At 40.9% G+C, this 16,854-nt stretch overlaps 1 protein-coding gene across 21 annotated transcripts in view; it reads right to left on the bottom strand.

Annotated features, from left to right (window-relative positions):
• Positions 1–16,854, bottom strand: part of DMD (dystrophin) — a 1,274,903-nt gene that overhangs the window by 142,264 nt on the left and 1,115,785 nt on the right. For all 21 annotated transcript variants that reach the window (XM_064151948.1, XM_064151957.1, XM_064151959.1 and 18 more), the window contains one exon: positions 10,837–10,915. In XM_064151948.1, coding sequence (XP_064008018.1) covers positions 10,837–10,915 — 79 coding nt within the window. The remainder of the gene's footprint in view (positions 1–10,836; positions 10,916–16,854) is intronic.

Raw genomic sequence — 16,854 nt, 5'->3', positions numbered from 1 at the left:
ATTCCCAGAGCTCTTTAAAAGACAGATGTGGTGCTAAGGCACATGGTTTAGCACCAGACTTGGCAGAGTTAAACAATGTTTGCACTCAAAATCTCAAAAGTCTTTTCCAACCAAAACAGTTCTGTCAAAATTGATGTTCTCCTATTTTTTCCTCTCCCAAACAATCATTAATATTCCCAAGCTACAGTGCATCCACTTTAAGTTTTGTTTCCAATTCAATACCTGAAGGACAGAACAGATTGCTGCACCTTTTTTTGCTGCTCCTGAGTTAATCTGGGTAAGAGCTTTGCAGTCATAACTTATTATCATAGAATCTTACATGCGATAGTGTTCTTGATACATTAGAAGAGGAACAAATACTTTGCTTTCATGAGAACTAAGTGTTTTAGGAATAACAAACAATTCTGTGATGTTCTGCATAATTGGATTTAGTGTATCTCCAAGAGATTGCTGTGAAGCTGTCTATAATATACTTTTGGTTTCCTGGATGATTCCAGCCTTGCATAAATTTGACTTGACAAAATATGCAGGATTTTTTACAGCTATGCTAACAGAATAATAATTTGATTTTTGGCAGGAGCCCAGAAGCTAAGAACAGCTGTTTTTTTGTCTCTAGCTACCAGGGCAGGTTTACTATCGATTACAAAGCTAGTGTAGGTAATGGACACAGACATTTAATTACTGGTTAAGACCAAACTCTTGCTAACAAAGACATTTTTATATGACACTCCAGCATCCCTGCGTGCTGCAGCACTCAACCAGCAGACATTTTCCTGTTTCCTAAGTGTAATTCAAAAGTGCTTTATTCTTCTAGCTTGCACAGCATAAGAACCCATTACCATACACTCAGCTACTTGTAATGCTGTTGACTGAAGTTAAATACTACCAGAAAATATAGGGCAATTTAGAAGTGAATTTAAATTTCCCTATACTTCATTTGCATTGATATACATTTTAATGCTTACCTAATTTGGGAGTTTTATTTCTTTCTGTTGCTGTGCTAAAACCTGAGACTTGTGTTGCCCATTCAGCTTGAGTGAACATGGTTCTTGACAGTAAGCCTACAACCTTATTTGTCTACAGAATGTATAATGAAACAGCAGCACGCTGCCTCTCTGAACTTCAGCACTGGTTTACTCTGTGCAGGGATCTGAATGAAATATTAAACAGGCTGGCAGTATAATTTTATCTGTGTTGGTCTTACAAAAAATAATTGATAAATATTTCACTTTAGCACTACAAACATGATGAAAAATAGATGTACACTTCCTAACATTAAACTATTTCTACTCCAGTTATTCAAAAGGTAAGTTCGGTATGTCCACATTTAAAACTTAGTCTCAGTGGTCCTTATTGTCATGACCAGCACACACTTCCAGTTCACTATAGAATGGTTTAGGTTGGAGGGGACCTCAAAGATTATGCAGTTCAAATTCCCTGCCATAGGCAGGGACATCTCCCACTAGAACAGGTCTCTCAAGGATTCATCCAACCTGGCCTTGAACACCTCCAGGGAGGAAGCAGCCACAACCTCTCTGGGCAACCTGCGCCAGTGTCTCACCACGCTCACTGTAAAGAGGTTCTTCCTAACATCCAGCTTCAATCTTCCCTCTGCCAGTTTAAACCCATTACTCCTCGTCCTGTCATTACAAGACCTTGTAAATAGTTCCTCCCCAGCCCTTCTGTAGACCCCCTTCAGATACTGAAAGGCCACTACAAGGTCTCCTCAAAGCCTTCTCTTCTCCAGGCTGCAGAGCCCCAACTCTCATAGCCTGTCCTCACAGAAGAGGCACTCCAGCCCTGCATCAGCAGGCATTTTCAGTTGTAAATACCAAGAAAAATCCTTTTGAATCTCTTTTGTCATTAAGGGTTAAAGTACCATGAAACAGTTTGAGGGTAGAAACCACAAATTAGCACTGCCTAGTACCGACAGACTATATGCTGTTTACATGTATCCTCTCTATTTTTTTCTCAGTAAATCCTATGTTCATCACCAAGACCTGCACTACCTGTTTAGTGGCCACAGGAGTTGTAATTCAGCAAGTAGTCCAATTAATTTCCAGTTTTAATAATGCTAATAATTCACCGATCCAGCCTAGGAACACAAGCTGTGTGACTCACATTGCTCGACCTAAACATTGCCATCATCAATATCTTTATGCAAGCACAGAGCTAGGAATTTATTTATCCATGTAAAATTTGTTCTCCAACCAGCTGTTTTCACTGCAGCAAGGTGGTGGCAGTGCTCAAATAAAGGCAGGCAGGGAGGATGAAATGGTGAGACAATCTTTGTGTCTGAAATGGCTCCAATTCCTCGAGAATCAGAAGTTCACATCTGTGCAAGGTGCTTTAACCTTTCACAGAAGAGGCACTGAGCACTACTCCAATTATTTTCCTATGAGACCATTATAAACAGGAAACTATTGCCCTCCAAAGACTATATAAAGGGCTTAATCTTCTCCTCCTAAGAGAATGTGTTAAAGCAATGCTTCTCCTCCATAATCAGTTCAGGATATACCCTGGTAGTATGCCATCTCCAACACCTGTACCTGCATGTCAGTGTCACAATAGAAGTATTTGCATAGTCACAGAATGTCAGGGGGTGAATATCTCCAGAGGGGAATAATCCACAACCCCCCTCAGCAGCTGGTTCCAGTGTTCTATCACCCTTACAGGAAAAAATTCTTCCTCAGGTTCACATGAAACCTCCTATGCCTCAACTTCCACCTACTGCCCCTTGTTCTGTCACTGGGCATCACCAAGAGGCTGGCTCCATCCTCCTGGCACTCGCACCTTACATATTAATAATCAGGTCAGCCCTCAGTCTCCTTCTCTCCAAGCTAAAAAGCCCCAGCTCCCTCAGTCTCTCCTCTTGAGGAAGATGTTCAAGTTCCTTAATCATCTTTGTGGCTCTGTGCTGGACTCTCTCAAGCAGCTTTCTGTCCTTCTTGAACTGGGAGGCCCAGAACTGGATACAATACTCCAGATGAGGCCTCACCAGGGTAGAGTAGAGGGGAATCAATGAGCTCTTTGAAGTACTTTGCAGCAAATGTCAGTACAATATGATTGTTGCCTCCCAGATTGATTTCTAATTTATATGCACCTACTATTGAACTAGGTAAGCCAAAGAACAATCAGATTGTGTCGTGTAGCACTGAGGTGCACTGTGTAGTTGAGAAATGCACTGGAGTACATCAGCTACACAGTTTAGAAGTTACAAGGCAGAAACATCAATCAAAACATCTTTCATAAAGACTACACAGCATGGGGTCTGTTCTGCTCCAAGCCCTAGCTCCGGATGCTGCACATAAGGGTGGATTCACAGGCATTCCACAGAGAGAGAAAGCTCCTCCTCAGCTAGGATTCTGCTGCTCCTAACTCAGAACAGAGTTTCCCTGCAGTGCTAGTGGCAGAGGCTGTCACTGTAGCATGCATGCAGATATTTACTGAAGGTACCATTTTCAGAACACTTTTAGCCAAATTAAAGAAGGGATTATTAGTCATGAAAGAGTTCAGCACACAATCAGAGCCACTTACAACAAAGGTCACTTTACTGCAGTTGTAAGAGGCCTTTCCATCTTGTGTTTCCTGCTGGAAGCTTTACAGTCAGTTTAAAGTTTTCTCGAGCCAACATTACATGATACTACCTAAACAACTGTAATTATGAACAACATTTCCAGAGGTATCCAAATGCTACTTGTAACACAAAATACAAAATCCATCTTGTAGTCATTTTCTTACATGTCACAGTACTGTAAACCAGCAAAAAACCCAAGCATTTACTTGTTTAAAAAAGAAATACTGAATGAAATACAGCACAGTGATATAGTCTGTATTGATCCATACACCCCAAGGTACTTCGTATCACTAAATTCTGTTGCACCCTTAGGCTCTTAGAAAATCTCTCAAGCTAGCTCATCAAGTGAGGTCACTGATAAAAGCATCAGAGTGGAAGCTAGCAGTGTAAAGAATGAAGCAGTTCTTGTTTAGGCTTCATAGACCCAATGTTACTTCCAAAAAAAAGGTTATAAAATATGCAAGGGAAAATTCAGTCTTGCCAACATACTGAGTCAGACAGGGGACAAAAGCATAACAGGCAATAGCCCATTTTTTGAGTCTTATAATAAAAGAATAAAACCCAATATTTGATTACATGCAAAATACAGGACTGTCTAAATACACAGAGTGCTATTAAAAAACCCAAACCAAAACAAAATCCAGGGATTTTCCTGAACACTCCAATCTAAAAAACCCCCTCTGCTTTGATATAAATACTACAGAGCATTTTTAAGTTGATGACAAATGAAAACCAGGAACAAAGGAGAGAGATACTTAGAATTAATTATGAAATGCCATTCTAAGGTATTTTTAGTGGAAACTTCTCTATTCTTTCAGAATTTTTTTCCCCATAGACACAAGATATTAATTACAAGGAAAAAATTTTTTTGTTTCCAGGTGAAGGGAGGAGGAAAACATTATAATTAGAAATCTGGCTTCATAAATCAGTTCAGAAATTTGTCATACAACCATGGAAACATTCAGGCTGGAAAAGACACTCAGGATCACCGAGGCCAACTGATGTGTCCAGTTGTGGGCTCCTCAATTCAGGAGAGATGTTGAGGTGCTGGAACATGTCCAGAGAAGGGCAACAAAGCTGGTGAGAGGCCTGGAACACAAACGCTATGAGGAGAGGCTGAGGGAGCTGGGGGTGTGCAGCCTGGAGAAGAGGAGGCTCGGGGGGACCTCACTGCTGTCTACAACTACCTGAAGGGAGGCTGTAGCCAGGTGGGAGTCTGTCTCTTCTGCCAGGCAACCAGCAACAGAACAAGGGGACACAGTCTCAAGAATCTTATGAGGACAGACTGAGGGAGCTGGGGCTCTGCGGCTTGGAGAAGAGGAGACTGAGAGGAGACCTCATCAATATTTATAACTATGTAAAGGGTGAGTGCCAGGAGGATGGAGCCAGGGGGGTTGGGCTGGATGAGCTTTTGAGGTCCCTTCCAGCCCCTGATGCTCTGTGATTCTGTGAAAACACACCAGTGCTGTATTTCTCTTTAAAAGCTTTAATAGTCAGGCAAAGTCAAGCACTGCGAAGAGTTGTAACCACGGTCGGAACATTCAAAATAAGGAAGAAACGGACTGAATAAATTTCCTCCTAATTTTAAACCTGATTTACCCAGCACACAACTCTTGAGATTGAGTTGGTGCCCAGTGCTGCTACAAACTCACCATGATAATGACAAAGACAAGACCTCTGAAGTAATATTTTTTCCCTGGCACTTTAATAGCTTTCTTTTCCCCTTTTTAAAGAAGCCCAGGTAGTTGTTCTGCATTTATATGAAAACAGGAGAAAAAGAAAAGTTTTCTAACAATAAAGATCTTTCAGCTTATATGACCATATTTAAATGAAAGAACAAAATCTCTTCACTTCCAGAGAGCTCTCAGAGCTAGGCTGATTCTTTTGTGACCACTTGTCCTCTGCCCTTATCTTACTACATGGTAATATTTTCTATTCCAAACATTCAGCATGATCTCTGAAAATATTAAATCATATATCTGAAAGACATGGATGAATGGACAAGGTTTTCAGTGCCTGCATGTTAAAAGTGCTATCTGGAAGACAATGTAATCTAATGTATGCAATGAGAAATAAGAGAGAAAGATAGAGTTGTCAAGACTGGAAATGATCTATCAAATGGATGGGTAAAGTGTCTTAAGAGTCCTAGAGCTCTGTCATTTTCAGTCAGTTGTCTTCATTAGCAGGACTTGCCCTTTCAAAGACATCTGCCTGTGCAAGACAGGACTTCACTAATCTTTGCTTTGCATAATAATGCAATGGTGGGAGATATGAGTGCTTGACATCTCTTCCAGTTTGAAGGAATTCAGATCCACATCTCCAGTTTCTCCGGAGAGTGGCCTAAAAAGCTGAAGGGAAGCACAAAGGTACAGAAAGAATAAGAAAAGCCAGATCTGAACTTTAGCAACTATGAGCTTGTTATCATGAGAAGGAAAGACCTGGGTTACATATCCCAGTTCTGTGATCATAGTTTTTATATTTAATGAATAGTCTGACACGAAATGCTACAGAAGGACTCTGATTGCTAGCTTCAAGTGGAAACTGTTGGATCCGGCATTCATAACCTTTCTGCTTCTGAAAGGAAGCTGCTATGGCTGCTTCACTTCATGTTCAAATCAGTGCTTTTCCTGCTCAGAAGCCCAAAACTTAAAGGCATATTTAGGTATCTTCAGTGAAAATGTAATTCCTAACACATATTTAGGGATGCAGATTTAAAAGCCTGGTACTGCTGTATGCAGGTAGCAGTTTTTAAGCCGGGAAATACAAACTACAAAATACTAGCTGGATGTAAATCAATCTTTCAGACTTGCAAACCAGAATGTTCGTTCTGTTTGCATTTTCAGGTTGTTCACCTTGATGAAAGTCCATGTTCTCTGAACTCAGGAATCACAAGCAGCACCTGGGATTTCCCAGTCACACCTGTAAGTCATTTCCAGTTCTGTCTGAGTATCTGAGCACTGTTTCATGCAGTCATCTCATTGACATGCTACACATACTAACATAGCCCATACTGGAGCCAGACAATAAATTACAAGGTTTGCTTATGCTTTTTAAAAGATGTAATACCTTCTATTTCTTTCAGTGATCACAATTAATGCACAAGAATGAGCTATCACGTTAAAAATGGGATTGAAAGGAGGCTGGCTAGCTTAGTAAATGATATTAAAACCAATCTGACATCAATCTTACTTCTCGTGTATTGCATCTCAAAAAAAGAAGCAGCAGTAGCTGTTGTGACAAATAAAGGTGAGTCCTCCAGCAAGAGGCAATGAATCCTGTTCTTTGTGAAAGGCAGCATCACAGAGAGACAGAAAGGAGAAGCTAAGAGTGAAATTATTCCAGAGGAGTTCCCAAAAACTCGAGTTGGCATCATGTTTGCAATCTGCAGGTACTCTTTTTCATACTTCAGTTACTGTATGTAATCTCCAAATTAAGCATCGTCATCCATGAAAGGATCACAGATTTTTTTAATTACTTTGCTAAATATTTACCAAGTCCTCTCTAACAAAAATGAGAGTTTTTTTCCTTTTATTTTTTATACCCTGATTTAAATCATTCTTATTAAACAGCAAAACCTTTAAACCACTAAATCACCCTGTGGAGTCACGATATAATGTCTCGCATGCATAACGCATTTATCAGCTGTATCTTAACAACTCTTGCTGTGAATGCTGGGAGCCTCCTTTCTTGGCAAGGAATAAACTAAGGAGGAAATGGAACTCTGTGGAGACCAGCAGAGTGAAATCAGTTTGGGGAAGCATGAAGGACTGATCAGAAAATCAAGGACTGAGTTGAGAGAGCTCAGCACAAAATGTGAGAGAGGCCTGGAGAAAGCCAAGTCCAGGTGCTAGCAGAAAAGTAAGGGCTAGCTTTGGTAGGAGTCCTTTATGCTTGAGGGCAGTCAAAGCCTTGCTCTAGACACGGAAGTGTAACTAACTCCTTTGTCATTACTTTAATTCACAACAAGATGTCTGAATTATCCTGTGCCACAGTACTGATAAACACTCTCACCTGGTCATTTAGAAGAAGAAAGAGTGGAAAGCTGAACTGCATGAAAGGACAACGGAGAGAAAATGTTCCTAAATCAAAAATGCTATGAAGAAGGAGACTTTAACAATTTTTATTTCCTTTTCCACTCCTTATCTCTCTAGCTCACACCTTCCTTCCTATCTCTCTCAGAAATAGCTTAAGAGTAGCTCTTAGAACAGGCTGCAAGTGCATAGAAACGGGAAAAATCACTTGATTCTTTGACTGCATAGGACATGACAAATACGAGGTCCCTGCACCACTCCTCCTTTGCTTCTGCTGGGTTTTCAACAGCCCTATGTGGCCTCAGCTCCAACCAAGCAGAAACAGACAGATGATGCTTTAATTTCTATCTATAAAATAGTATATAGGGACAAATAAAAAATACCACATATTAGAGGCTCGTATTTATTTCTTCCAGACAGGAAAGAAACATAATTCACTCATTGATTTAACATGAACTTGTCTATAATACCACCCTTTCTGCAGAACTACTTAAAGATTGAACAACTCTAAAGGACATTTTTTCATATAAGCATATAAACACAGTTGGGGGCTGAACATCATCGCTCACACCTCGAGGTAAGCAAATGTGTACAGTAGAGGGAAATCTGACGCTGAGTTTGAGAGCATGAATTGATTATTACTGGCATATAAATTATGTATGAAATAGCCACTAAATTGCTCATTTTCCTTACTTATTACAGTTTGCATTGATCTTATGTGTATCTCAGCTCCTCAGATGAAAACAATTTGTTGAGCTGAACTTATAAAATCAGAGAGCAGAATTATCATGATTCATCTTTTCACTGTTGATGCCGCATCTAAGCAAATGCAACTTGGATTCTGTTTGCAATGCACTGAAAGATAACTGGCAAGTGATTAAATCCACCTTCACTTGACCTGTCCAGTCCTGTTTAGGAACTCTTTATGTTTGACTTGTTCAATCCCCAGAAGCAGTGGTACAGAAACAAGACTAGTGCTAGCTGGCAGAGGCTCTGGCACTCTGTCCTGCAGTGCTAACTTTCCAACAAATGTAATTCCATCAGTGTAGGGATGCAGCAGAGAAAAGCATGTAAAAGCATGTAGTAACACTTTGGGATACCAAGGAACTTGATGCTTTTGGAATTTGATCCCTATGACTGATGAAACTGGGAGATGCCTTGGCAGTTTTCAATGACTGAACACGTGTACCTGGGAAGGACTCTGCAGATATTTTCACAGGATCACAGGACGTTAGGGTTTGGGAAGAGACCTCCAGAGACCATCAAGTCCGAGTCCCCTGCCAGAGCAGGACCATAATCCCGTGCAGGTCACACATGAATGCATCCAGAGAGGGCTCGAAAGTCTGCAGAGAAGGAGACTCCACAACCTCTCTGGGCAGCCTGTTCCAGTGCTCAGTGACCCTTATAGTAAAGAAGCTCCTCAAGTTGAAATGGAACTTCCTGTGCTGTAGTTTACATCCATTGCCCCTTGTCCTAGTGCTTCAAATACCTAATTTTTGCATGCACATATATAAATTTCTATTTGCACAAGTAGTTGTTCAAATATCTAAGAAAGAGGGAGAGAACAAAGAAACATGGCCCTTTTTTTTTCCTCAACATGTTTTCACCTAGTTCCTTTTCTAAAGTCATCCCTAAGTGACATGTTCAGAATGATTTCTACTCTTTGCTGGCTCTAGTAAGTACACAGGAGAATAATCCATTGTCTCAGTGTCTCACTAGGAGTGCATGGGCTAAAAGAGGTGACGTAACACTAAGCAACTTTTAGATTGGTCAGTTTATCAGAATAGGTCCGGGACATAATGTAAAAGCAGCTGCCTGGCTGCAGTCAGCTCTGGGACAGAGGAGAAAGATGTGTTGTTCAGCATGGTAATCTAGTTCAGGTCACTTGCTCTTCCAAATTGCCATATAGGTTTGCTTAATTTATCCTTCAAATATATTCTTTCAGCAGGAACACACTGCACATCAGAAATAAAACAGGCAGCTGCTTACATATCACATTCACTATACCTATCCATAACAACTCCTGCACGTTCAAACCTGTCAAGTCTGATTTGCAGTTCTATATACTGGGTTGAAAAACTATTCCCAGTGATTAAAAGGTAATTAAAAGAGATTTTGAACAAAGTAGTAGAGATTACAAAAATAGGGCTCATTTCTTCACAGGATCAGTGTTTAATTAAAAACCAAACCAAACCAAAAATGCAGAGTTGAGGCATTCTGAGCCTGCATTATCCTTCTGTATGTCCCAACATTGCTTGCGAGTTTGAATTTGCAGCTCACCTCACTTTAGAATTTTCAGTTTTCCTCTGAGAATTTCAGTGAAAAAAAAATGGTTACTCAATTAAAATTACACTGAAGAAAAGTTTGTCCTCTACCCCACTGTGAACGCGCAGGAACAGTAACGTCTCTTTCTGATGTCTAGATAGCTTGTGTGGGAGACCATTATCCTGTGACTGTGTTCTGTTCTCCTGATACAATCACTTAAATAAAGTTTTGCTGTTTACTTTCCTTAATTGAACTACAATAGAACATACACAACCTCTAAGAAGTTTCACTTTACTCGCTGCCGTGGAGCTTTGAGGGTGTTTCAAGATGTCTTTCAGTGTACTTCAAAAAATCCTTGATAAAAGAGTGTGTGTGGAGGTGAAGTGGGAGTATTATTGGCAATTATATATTATACAGAGTTGTAATAAGTTTACTTAACTGCCATCCTTCTGCCAACCTTCCCACTATGATTTAAAACCTCTCACTGCTCTGCCAAATAATTAAATCCTGCAAAACAGGTTTTTTTCCACAGGTCTTTATTTTGCCCCTTTCATGGAGCTGAATATTTCTTTTAGCAGACAACCTAAATTTAATGGTTTTAATTTTTTTCCTGAGTTACAAGAACGAGAAAATCTTAGCATTTTAAATATTTTAATTCACTAGTCCTTAAAGAGACCCTTCAAATAACAGAGACCAATCTCACATGGACAAATGCATGGACAAACAGACTTGATACTGGCAGATAATTTGCTTTTGCTTTGGACTATATGAACTTATTTAATAGTTTTCTGTTCCCAGTAAGGAATAAAAATAGAAGGAAAGCATTTCAATGTGGTGTGCAATAGGAACTTATAGCAATGATATCTGACTATGGCCACAATAAATAAATAAATAAATAAATGGAAAAGGAAATCAATTAACTGCACATTTAAGCAGAGCAAGAAAACCAGAAAAACTACTCACTGGTAAGAAAATGCTGAGAGGTAGGGCCAAAATCCCTGTGCGCTTCATGCAGTTGCCTGATGCGCTCATCAATGGCCACCTGTTAAGAGAGAAGAAAAAAAATGAGTCACTGTCTTCTAAACAAGTAACAAGTAGCAGTTACAGAATCATTAAATGGTTTAGGTTGGAAGGGACTTTAAAGATCATCTAGATCCAATCTCCCCACCATGAGCAGGGACACCTTCCGCTACAACAGGTTGCTTAAGGACTCATTCAACCTGGCTGTGAACACCTCCAGGGAGGGAGGGAGCATCCGCAACTTCCTCGTGCAATCTGTTCCAGACCACTGGAATAGGTTCCCCAGAGAGGTTGTGGAGTCTCCTTCTCTGGAGACTTTCAAGGCCTGTCTGGATGCATTTCTCTGTGACCTGATCTAGATTGTACAGTCCTGCTTTGGCAGGGGGGTTGGACTCAGGCATGTATCAGGAACAGTGTGGCCAGTAGGACAAGGGAGGTTATTATTCCCCTGTAGTCAGCACTGGTCAGGCCACACCTTGAGTACTGTGTCCAGTTCTGGGCTCCTCAATTCAAGAGAGATGTTGAGATACTGGAACATGTCCAGAGAAGGGCGACGAAGCTGGTGAGGGGCCTGGAACACAGCCCTGTGAGGAGAGGCTGAGGGAGCTGGGGGTGTGCAGCCTGGAGAAGAGGAGACTCAGGGGGATCTCATTGCTGTCTACAACTACCTGGAGGGAGGCTGAAGCCAGGTGCGGGTTGGTCTCTTCTCCCAGGCAACCAGCAATAGAACAAGGGGACACAGTCTCAAGTTGTGCCAGGGAAAGTATAGGCTGGATGTTAGGAGGAAGTTGTTGGCACAGAGAGTGATTGGCATTGGAATGGGCTGCCCAGGGAGGTGGTGGAGTCACCATCCCTGGAGGTGTTCACGAAAAGCCTGGCTGAGGCACTTAGTGCCATGCTCTAGTTGATTGGATAGGGCTGGATGACAGGTCGGCCTGGATGATCTTGGAGGTCTCTTCAAACCTGGTTGATTCTATGAGCACGATATTCTATTCTGAATGGATGGACAGAAGCTAATGGTCTCTTCTAACCTGCTTGATTCTACAATTCTGTGAGCAGACTAAAAAGCCTCATTCCCTCATCCTTTCTTCGTGAGGCAGTGCTTCAGTCCCTTAATTATAACTGTTGATGTTCTCTTAGAAGGCTAGGAAGAGATGTAAATGCCTCAGAAGAAATAGTGTTCAGAACAACTAGTCACACCCCATTCTGTCAATGAAGTCCTTATTTGTTTGCATTCACTTGAAAGTAAAATGTCAGAAGCAGCCATCCCAAAACAACTCTACCTGAGACATCAGTGACAACATCACCTGAAAAACCAAGGTAGTTGAAAACATGACACTAGCAAATGAGAAGTCTACATGGTTGTATCTCTCATATCTGAACGTCCTATCTCTTTGGGCCAATCCTGGTTTATTTCTAGGTGGAGCTCTTTAGAAATATCTCAATTTGGAAGACGAGTAAGGCAGTAAGCAGCTGTGATTCTTTTTCTCTTTGCATTTTCTCTGCACACTTTGTGAAATGTCTGCATTTTCTAAGTTGCCTTTTATCCTTTCTAGGAGAGAAAAAAAATCTTGTCTGATGCTCATGGAAATGAACCTCAGCTTTTACTATCCCTGTTTCTAAACCAAATCATGTCATCACTAAAAAAAAACTTAATAGTGCCATGTACTATTTTGATAGGGGATTATTAATACTATAATGAAAAAAATTCAATTCTCCCTCTTCCTGATTTACCATTGCTAGGTCTACTGACATGCCAGACAAATACTAGAAGCCCAACACATATTGAAAAGAAAAACGTTTTCCTTTATTATTTTCCTTAAAAGAAAATGAAACTTCTCTTCACTAGATTTTTTTATGAACTTTCTCCCTTCTGAATAAAATATACCGAATAGAGCCATTGTGAGAGCCCAATGACTCTACTGTCTCAAAACAATGTGTGACCTACCTGGTCTGAATAGACAGGGCAATCGCTTCACTGGCTTTTAATAGCGCTGGAAGACAGCTGCTAGCCTGGCGGAATGGCTTAACAATGAAAAGGGATCATTTTGGCAGAGGAGGGAATTCCCTCTTTCCTTTTTCTTTTAAGCCACTGCAACGGTGTTATAGAAAGGCTGGTGAGAGTCAATGCATGGCAGGGACCTGGGCTGGTATACACCTATCTTTGTGATTGAAGAGGCTGCCCTCCCACACACAAAAGGGTATTAAAGGACCGCATCTTCTGGGGTCCGTGTGATGCACGTACTACGGAAGACCCTGCTGGGGTGTACACGTCACTGAAGGGCTCGAACTGAGCCTGTGAAAACATCACTGGATCCAAAGATTAGTGATAACATTCTTTCTCTCTTTCTGTTTTTCCCCTCTCTTCTTTCTCCCTATTTTCTTTCTGCTGCAGTCCAACCTAACAAACCAAACTCATCAGCCGTTCGGTGTCGGCTAGGTTTAATTTATTCCAAGAGAATATCTGAATCTTAATGTGATCTCCCCTGCTGCCTACGGTTGGCTCAGGGCACTAGGTCATGACAAGTATATAATGCAATCTCTTTCAATCCACCAAAAACACAGCTTCAAATAAAGGAGGAGGAAAGGGTTTCATTAAGTTCGATTTTATCACATTTCTGATGGAAGAATGAGATCAGACAGATATCACCTACCCCATCCAGCAAGATTAGACATCTACCTTTGATCTTACCCTCTTCAAACTACTATTCTTTTGAAACACAGCAACAGCATAAACTCTTCTCAAGTCATGATACCACCCTTTTCTAGGGGCATCTAAGAGCACATGCAGCACAATATACAGACACTAATTGTATAATTATTCTGCCTTAAATGTAGCAAATTACATGAAGTTGTGAGCAGCAATTTTAACTACATGAGACAACAGAAACAAGATCTCTAGCTTAAAAATTGCAAAATATGGGGAGTTAAGGGAATTGTGGAATATCTGAAGGTCTGTCCTAGGATTCTGAGGCAATACGGCAAGAAAAGAAGGAAAAAAAATAGAAGACTCTACTCTAAAAAGCTGTATTTAGGGCTATCAGAACATGATACACAATCTCCTTTTTCAACATTTCCTTCATCAAAGGCTGGTCTCCTGAAAAAAGAAGAGCAATTTTCTGTACTAATAAGCATGCATACATACAATACTTATTAAAATAACACTCCTTTAATTCCCTCACCATATTCATAGCACTTCCACAGCCTCCTGACCCTGACTCCAATCGCAACCAATCTGACTGCATATCAAAGGGAACTGACTTCTCCCTGAACCTCTTTAATGTCCCTCAGCAATTCTCTTCCCAAGAGCTGAAAAGTATCTTTTCCCTCTCACTTACCGAGAGCTGCCAAAACAATACGGGGCTGTTCTTTACAAATCAATAATCAGGAAGATCTGATCTACTGTACTGCTAATAGCTACTGAATTCAGCCACTCACTGGTCCTTGTTTATCAGGAGATAAGGATGGATTGCAATAAGCACACTTTGCGCAGTTAGTGAGGAACGCCCGGGGAAAAGGCAGCTGATAGTCATTCTTCTCAGCTGCTAAACTTCAGGTGCAAGTTGCTCTTTACTGAGTTGAAAGCACAGCAAAGGACAATTGATTTCGTGGTGAAAAGTTCTGTCAGCTGAAATATTTTGACAGTGTGAAAGCTAGCATTATTTTCCAAGTGAAAGCAAAAAAAGAAGCCTAGGTAAACACAACGTTACAGACACGCATTTACAGCTGTCACAAAGACTAAAATTCCAGCGTTTCTGAGTCATGGGAGGACTGGATGCTTCAGCAGATTGAAATCTGAGTGACTTCATGCAGTTCTCCTTTCAGTAAAAGAAAATGAAGTCCTAAAATCTACTAAGATCCCTACATTGTACCTTGATGGCTTTTTCAGATGAAACATGACATGAGAGTGAAATGTAATAAAAATTCAGGAAACATCTTAAATCCCTGGACATAGAGAATTAGAAAACAGCAAATAAAAGAACAATCTTTCAGATTTAATAGGTTGACTGCCAATAACCAGGTGCTGCTTCTTAAGCTTTTGTTTAGCAATTCTAAATCAGGCAGTTTCAGGCTTTGTATATTTCTATGGAAAGAAAAGTTAAGTCTCATAGTTTGAATAACAAAAAAACATTCACATTTCGAGGGAATAAAGCAGTCGTAAACTCTGTGAAACCTTAAGAACAAACAACTTTATGAACCATTTCTTTTATCAGAGAATTGTAGAATCAGCCAGGTTGGAAGAGACCTCCAAGATCATCCAGTCCAACCTCTCACCCAGCCCTGGCCAATCAACTAGAGCATGGCACCAAGTGCCTCATCCTGTCTTTGCTTGAACACCTCCAGGGATGGTGACTCCACCACCTCCCTGGGCAGCCCATTCCAATGCCAATCACTCTCTCTGGCAAGAACTTCCTCCTAACATCCAGCCTATACCTCCCCAGCACAACTTGAGACTGTGCCCTCTTCTGCTGCTGGTTGCCTGGGAGAAGAGTGACTCTCCTGAACTCGAGGCACGCAGAATCGTGATCACTGCAGCCAAGCCTGCCTTCATTCTTCACCTTCCCAATGAGCCCTTCCTTGTTTGTGAGTGTGAGGTCCAGTAGAGCACCCATATTTAGTGGGTCCTCTATCAGTTAAGCCAGGAAGCTTTCATCAATGCTATATGGGAAGTTACTGCATTGCTTATGACCCACTGTGCTGCCTCTCCAGCAGATAATGATTCTATGATTCTATTCTGTGCTAGATTGTGTGGTACTGCTCTGGCAGGAGGGTCGGAGTCGATGATCTCCTTGGGTCCCTTCCAGCCTCTAATATCCTGTGATCCTACAATAATCAGGCTAGTCCTCCAGGGAACCTCACCCTGAGCCTGTAAACATGAGATTGCTTCTGTAAAATGTCCCAAACTTGTTCAAGTGGCCTATACCAGACATCAATTACAATGTCACTCATATTAGTTTGCTCTTTAATCCTCCCCCATGAATTCTCAGTCTACTTCATTTCCAAACCCATCATTCCTAGTTGAAAGCTCTGTGTCTTATATGCAGCCCCATGAAGTGCCCCTTAGAGCCCTGACTATGCAGAGCTATAGATTCAGTGATTTCTGTTCTGCTTTCAGCACAAAGTGGAGGCTGTATTATGCTCTTAGTTCTGTACTGTATGCTGGGGAAAAGAGAAAGTAAAATGTATATGCTGCTCTGAACTGCTAGAAGGTTATTGATCTTAAAATTAATCTAACTTTGATGTAATTTGACATTTTCAAAGTTAGTAAGGCCTGGGCACCTGCAACTAGGGACAGAATGTGCTGTTCAGTAAGTAAAACCATCTAGTATGGAGCTTAGTAAGGCATATATTCATTCTGACTTCAAATCTTACATCTGAGATCAAAGCACCTGCACACACTGTGCTTTGAAAGGCTTCCACGTAAAAATCCTCTCTATTTTTTTTTAATTAAAAACCAACAACAACAAAAAACCAAACACCAAAACAACACCCCAACAACCACAAAAAAAAAAACAAACCCAAAACAACCAAACCAAGCCTCCCCAAATGATATTCAAAACCCACTTGGATGTATTCCTCTGTGATCTGGTCTATGTGCTCCTGCTCTGGCAGGGAGTTTGGACTGGATGATCTTTCAAGGTCCCTTCCAGCCCCTGACATTCTGTGATTCTGTGATACACTACTTCAAAAGATCAAAGGCAAAGTAACTGTTCTGTGCTTCCTGTGACTGATTTTCACACCTGATGCTTTTAATTTCCCATTTCTACCTCAAGTGAACTTCAAGGACTGAATTCTTATTTCTTCAGCCACGTTTGTATTCAGGATCTTACTCCACAGGAATTTGTATGCATTTCACTGACCCTATTCATGGAAAAAGTTACTGTTTTGCATGAGTGAAGGCATCCAGATTGGGACAGGGAAAAAAAAATTGCTAAGAACAGCCCCAGTGAGAAATCTTTC

The sequence above is a fragment of the Pogoniulus pusillus genome, chromosome 12 (assembly GCF_015220805.1).
Source record: "Pogoniulus pusillus isolate bPogPus1 chromosome 12, bPogPus1.pri, whole genome shotgun sequence".
Classification (NCBI taxonomy): domain Eukaryota; kingdom Metazoa; phylum Chordata; class Aves; order Piciformes; family Lybiidae; genus Pogoniulus; species Pogoniulus pusillus.
This window is presented reverse-complemented; position numbering and strand designations above follow the sequence as displayed.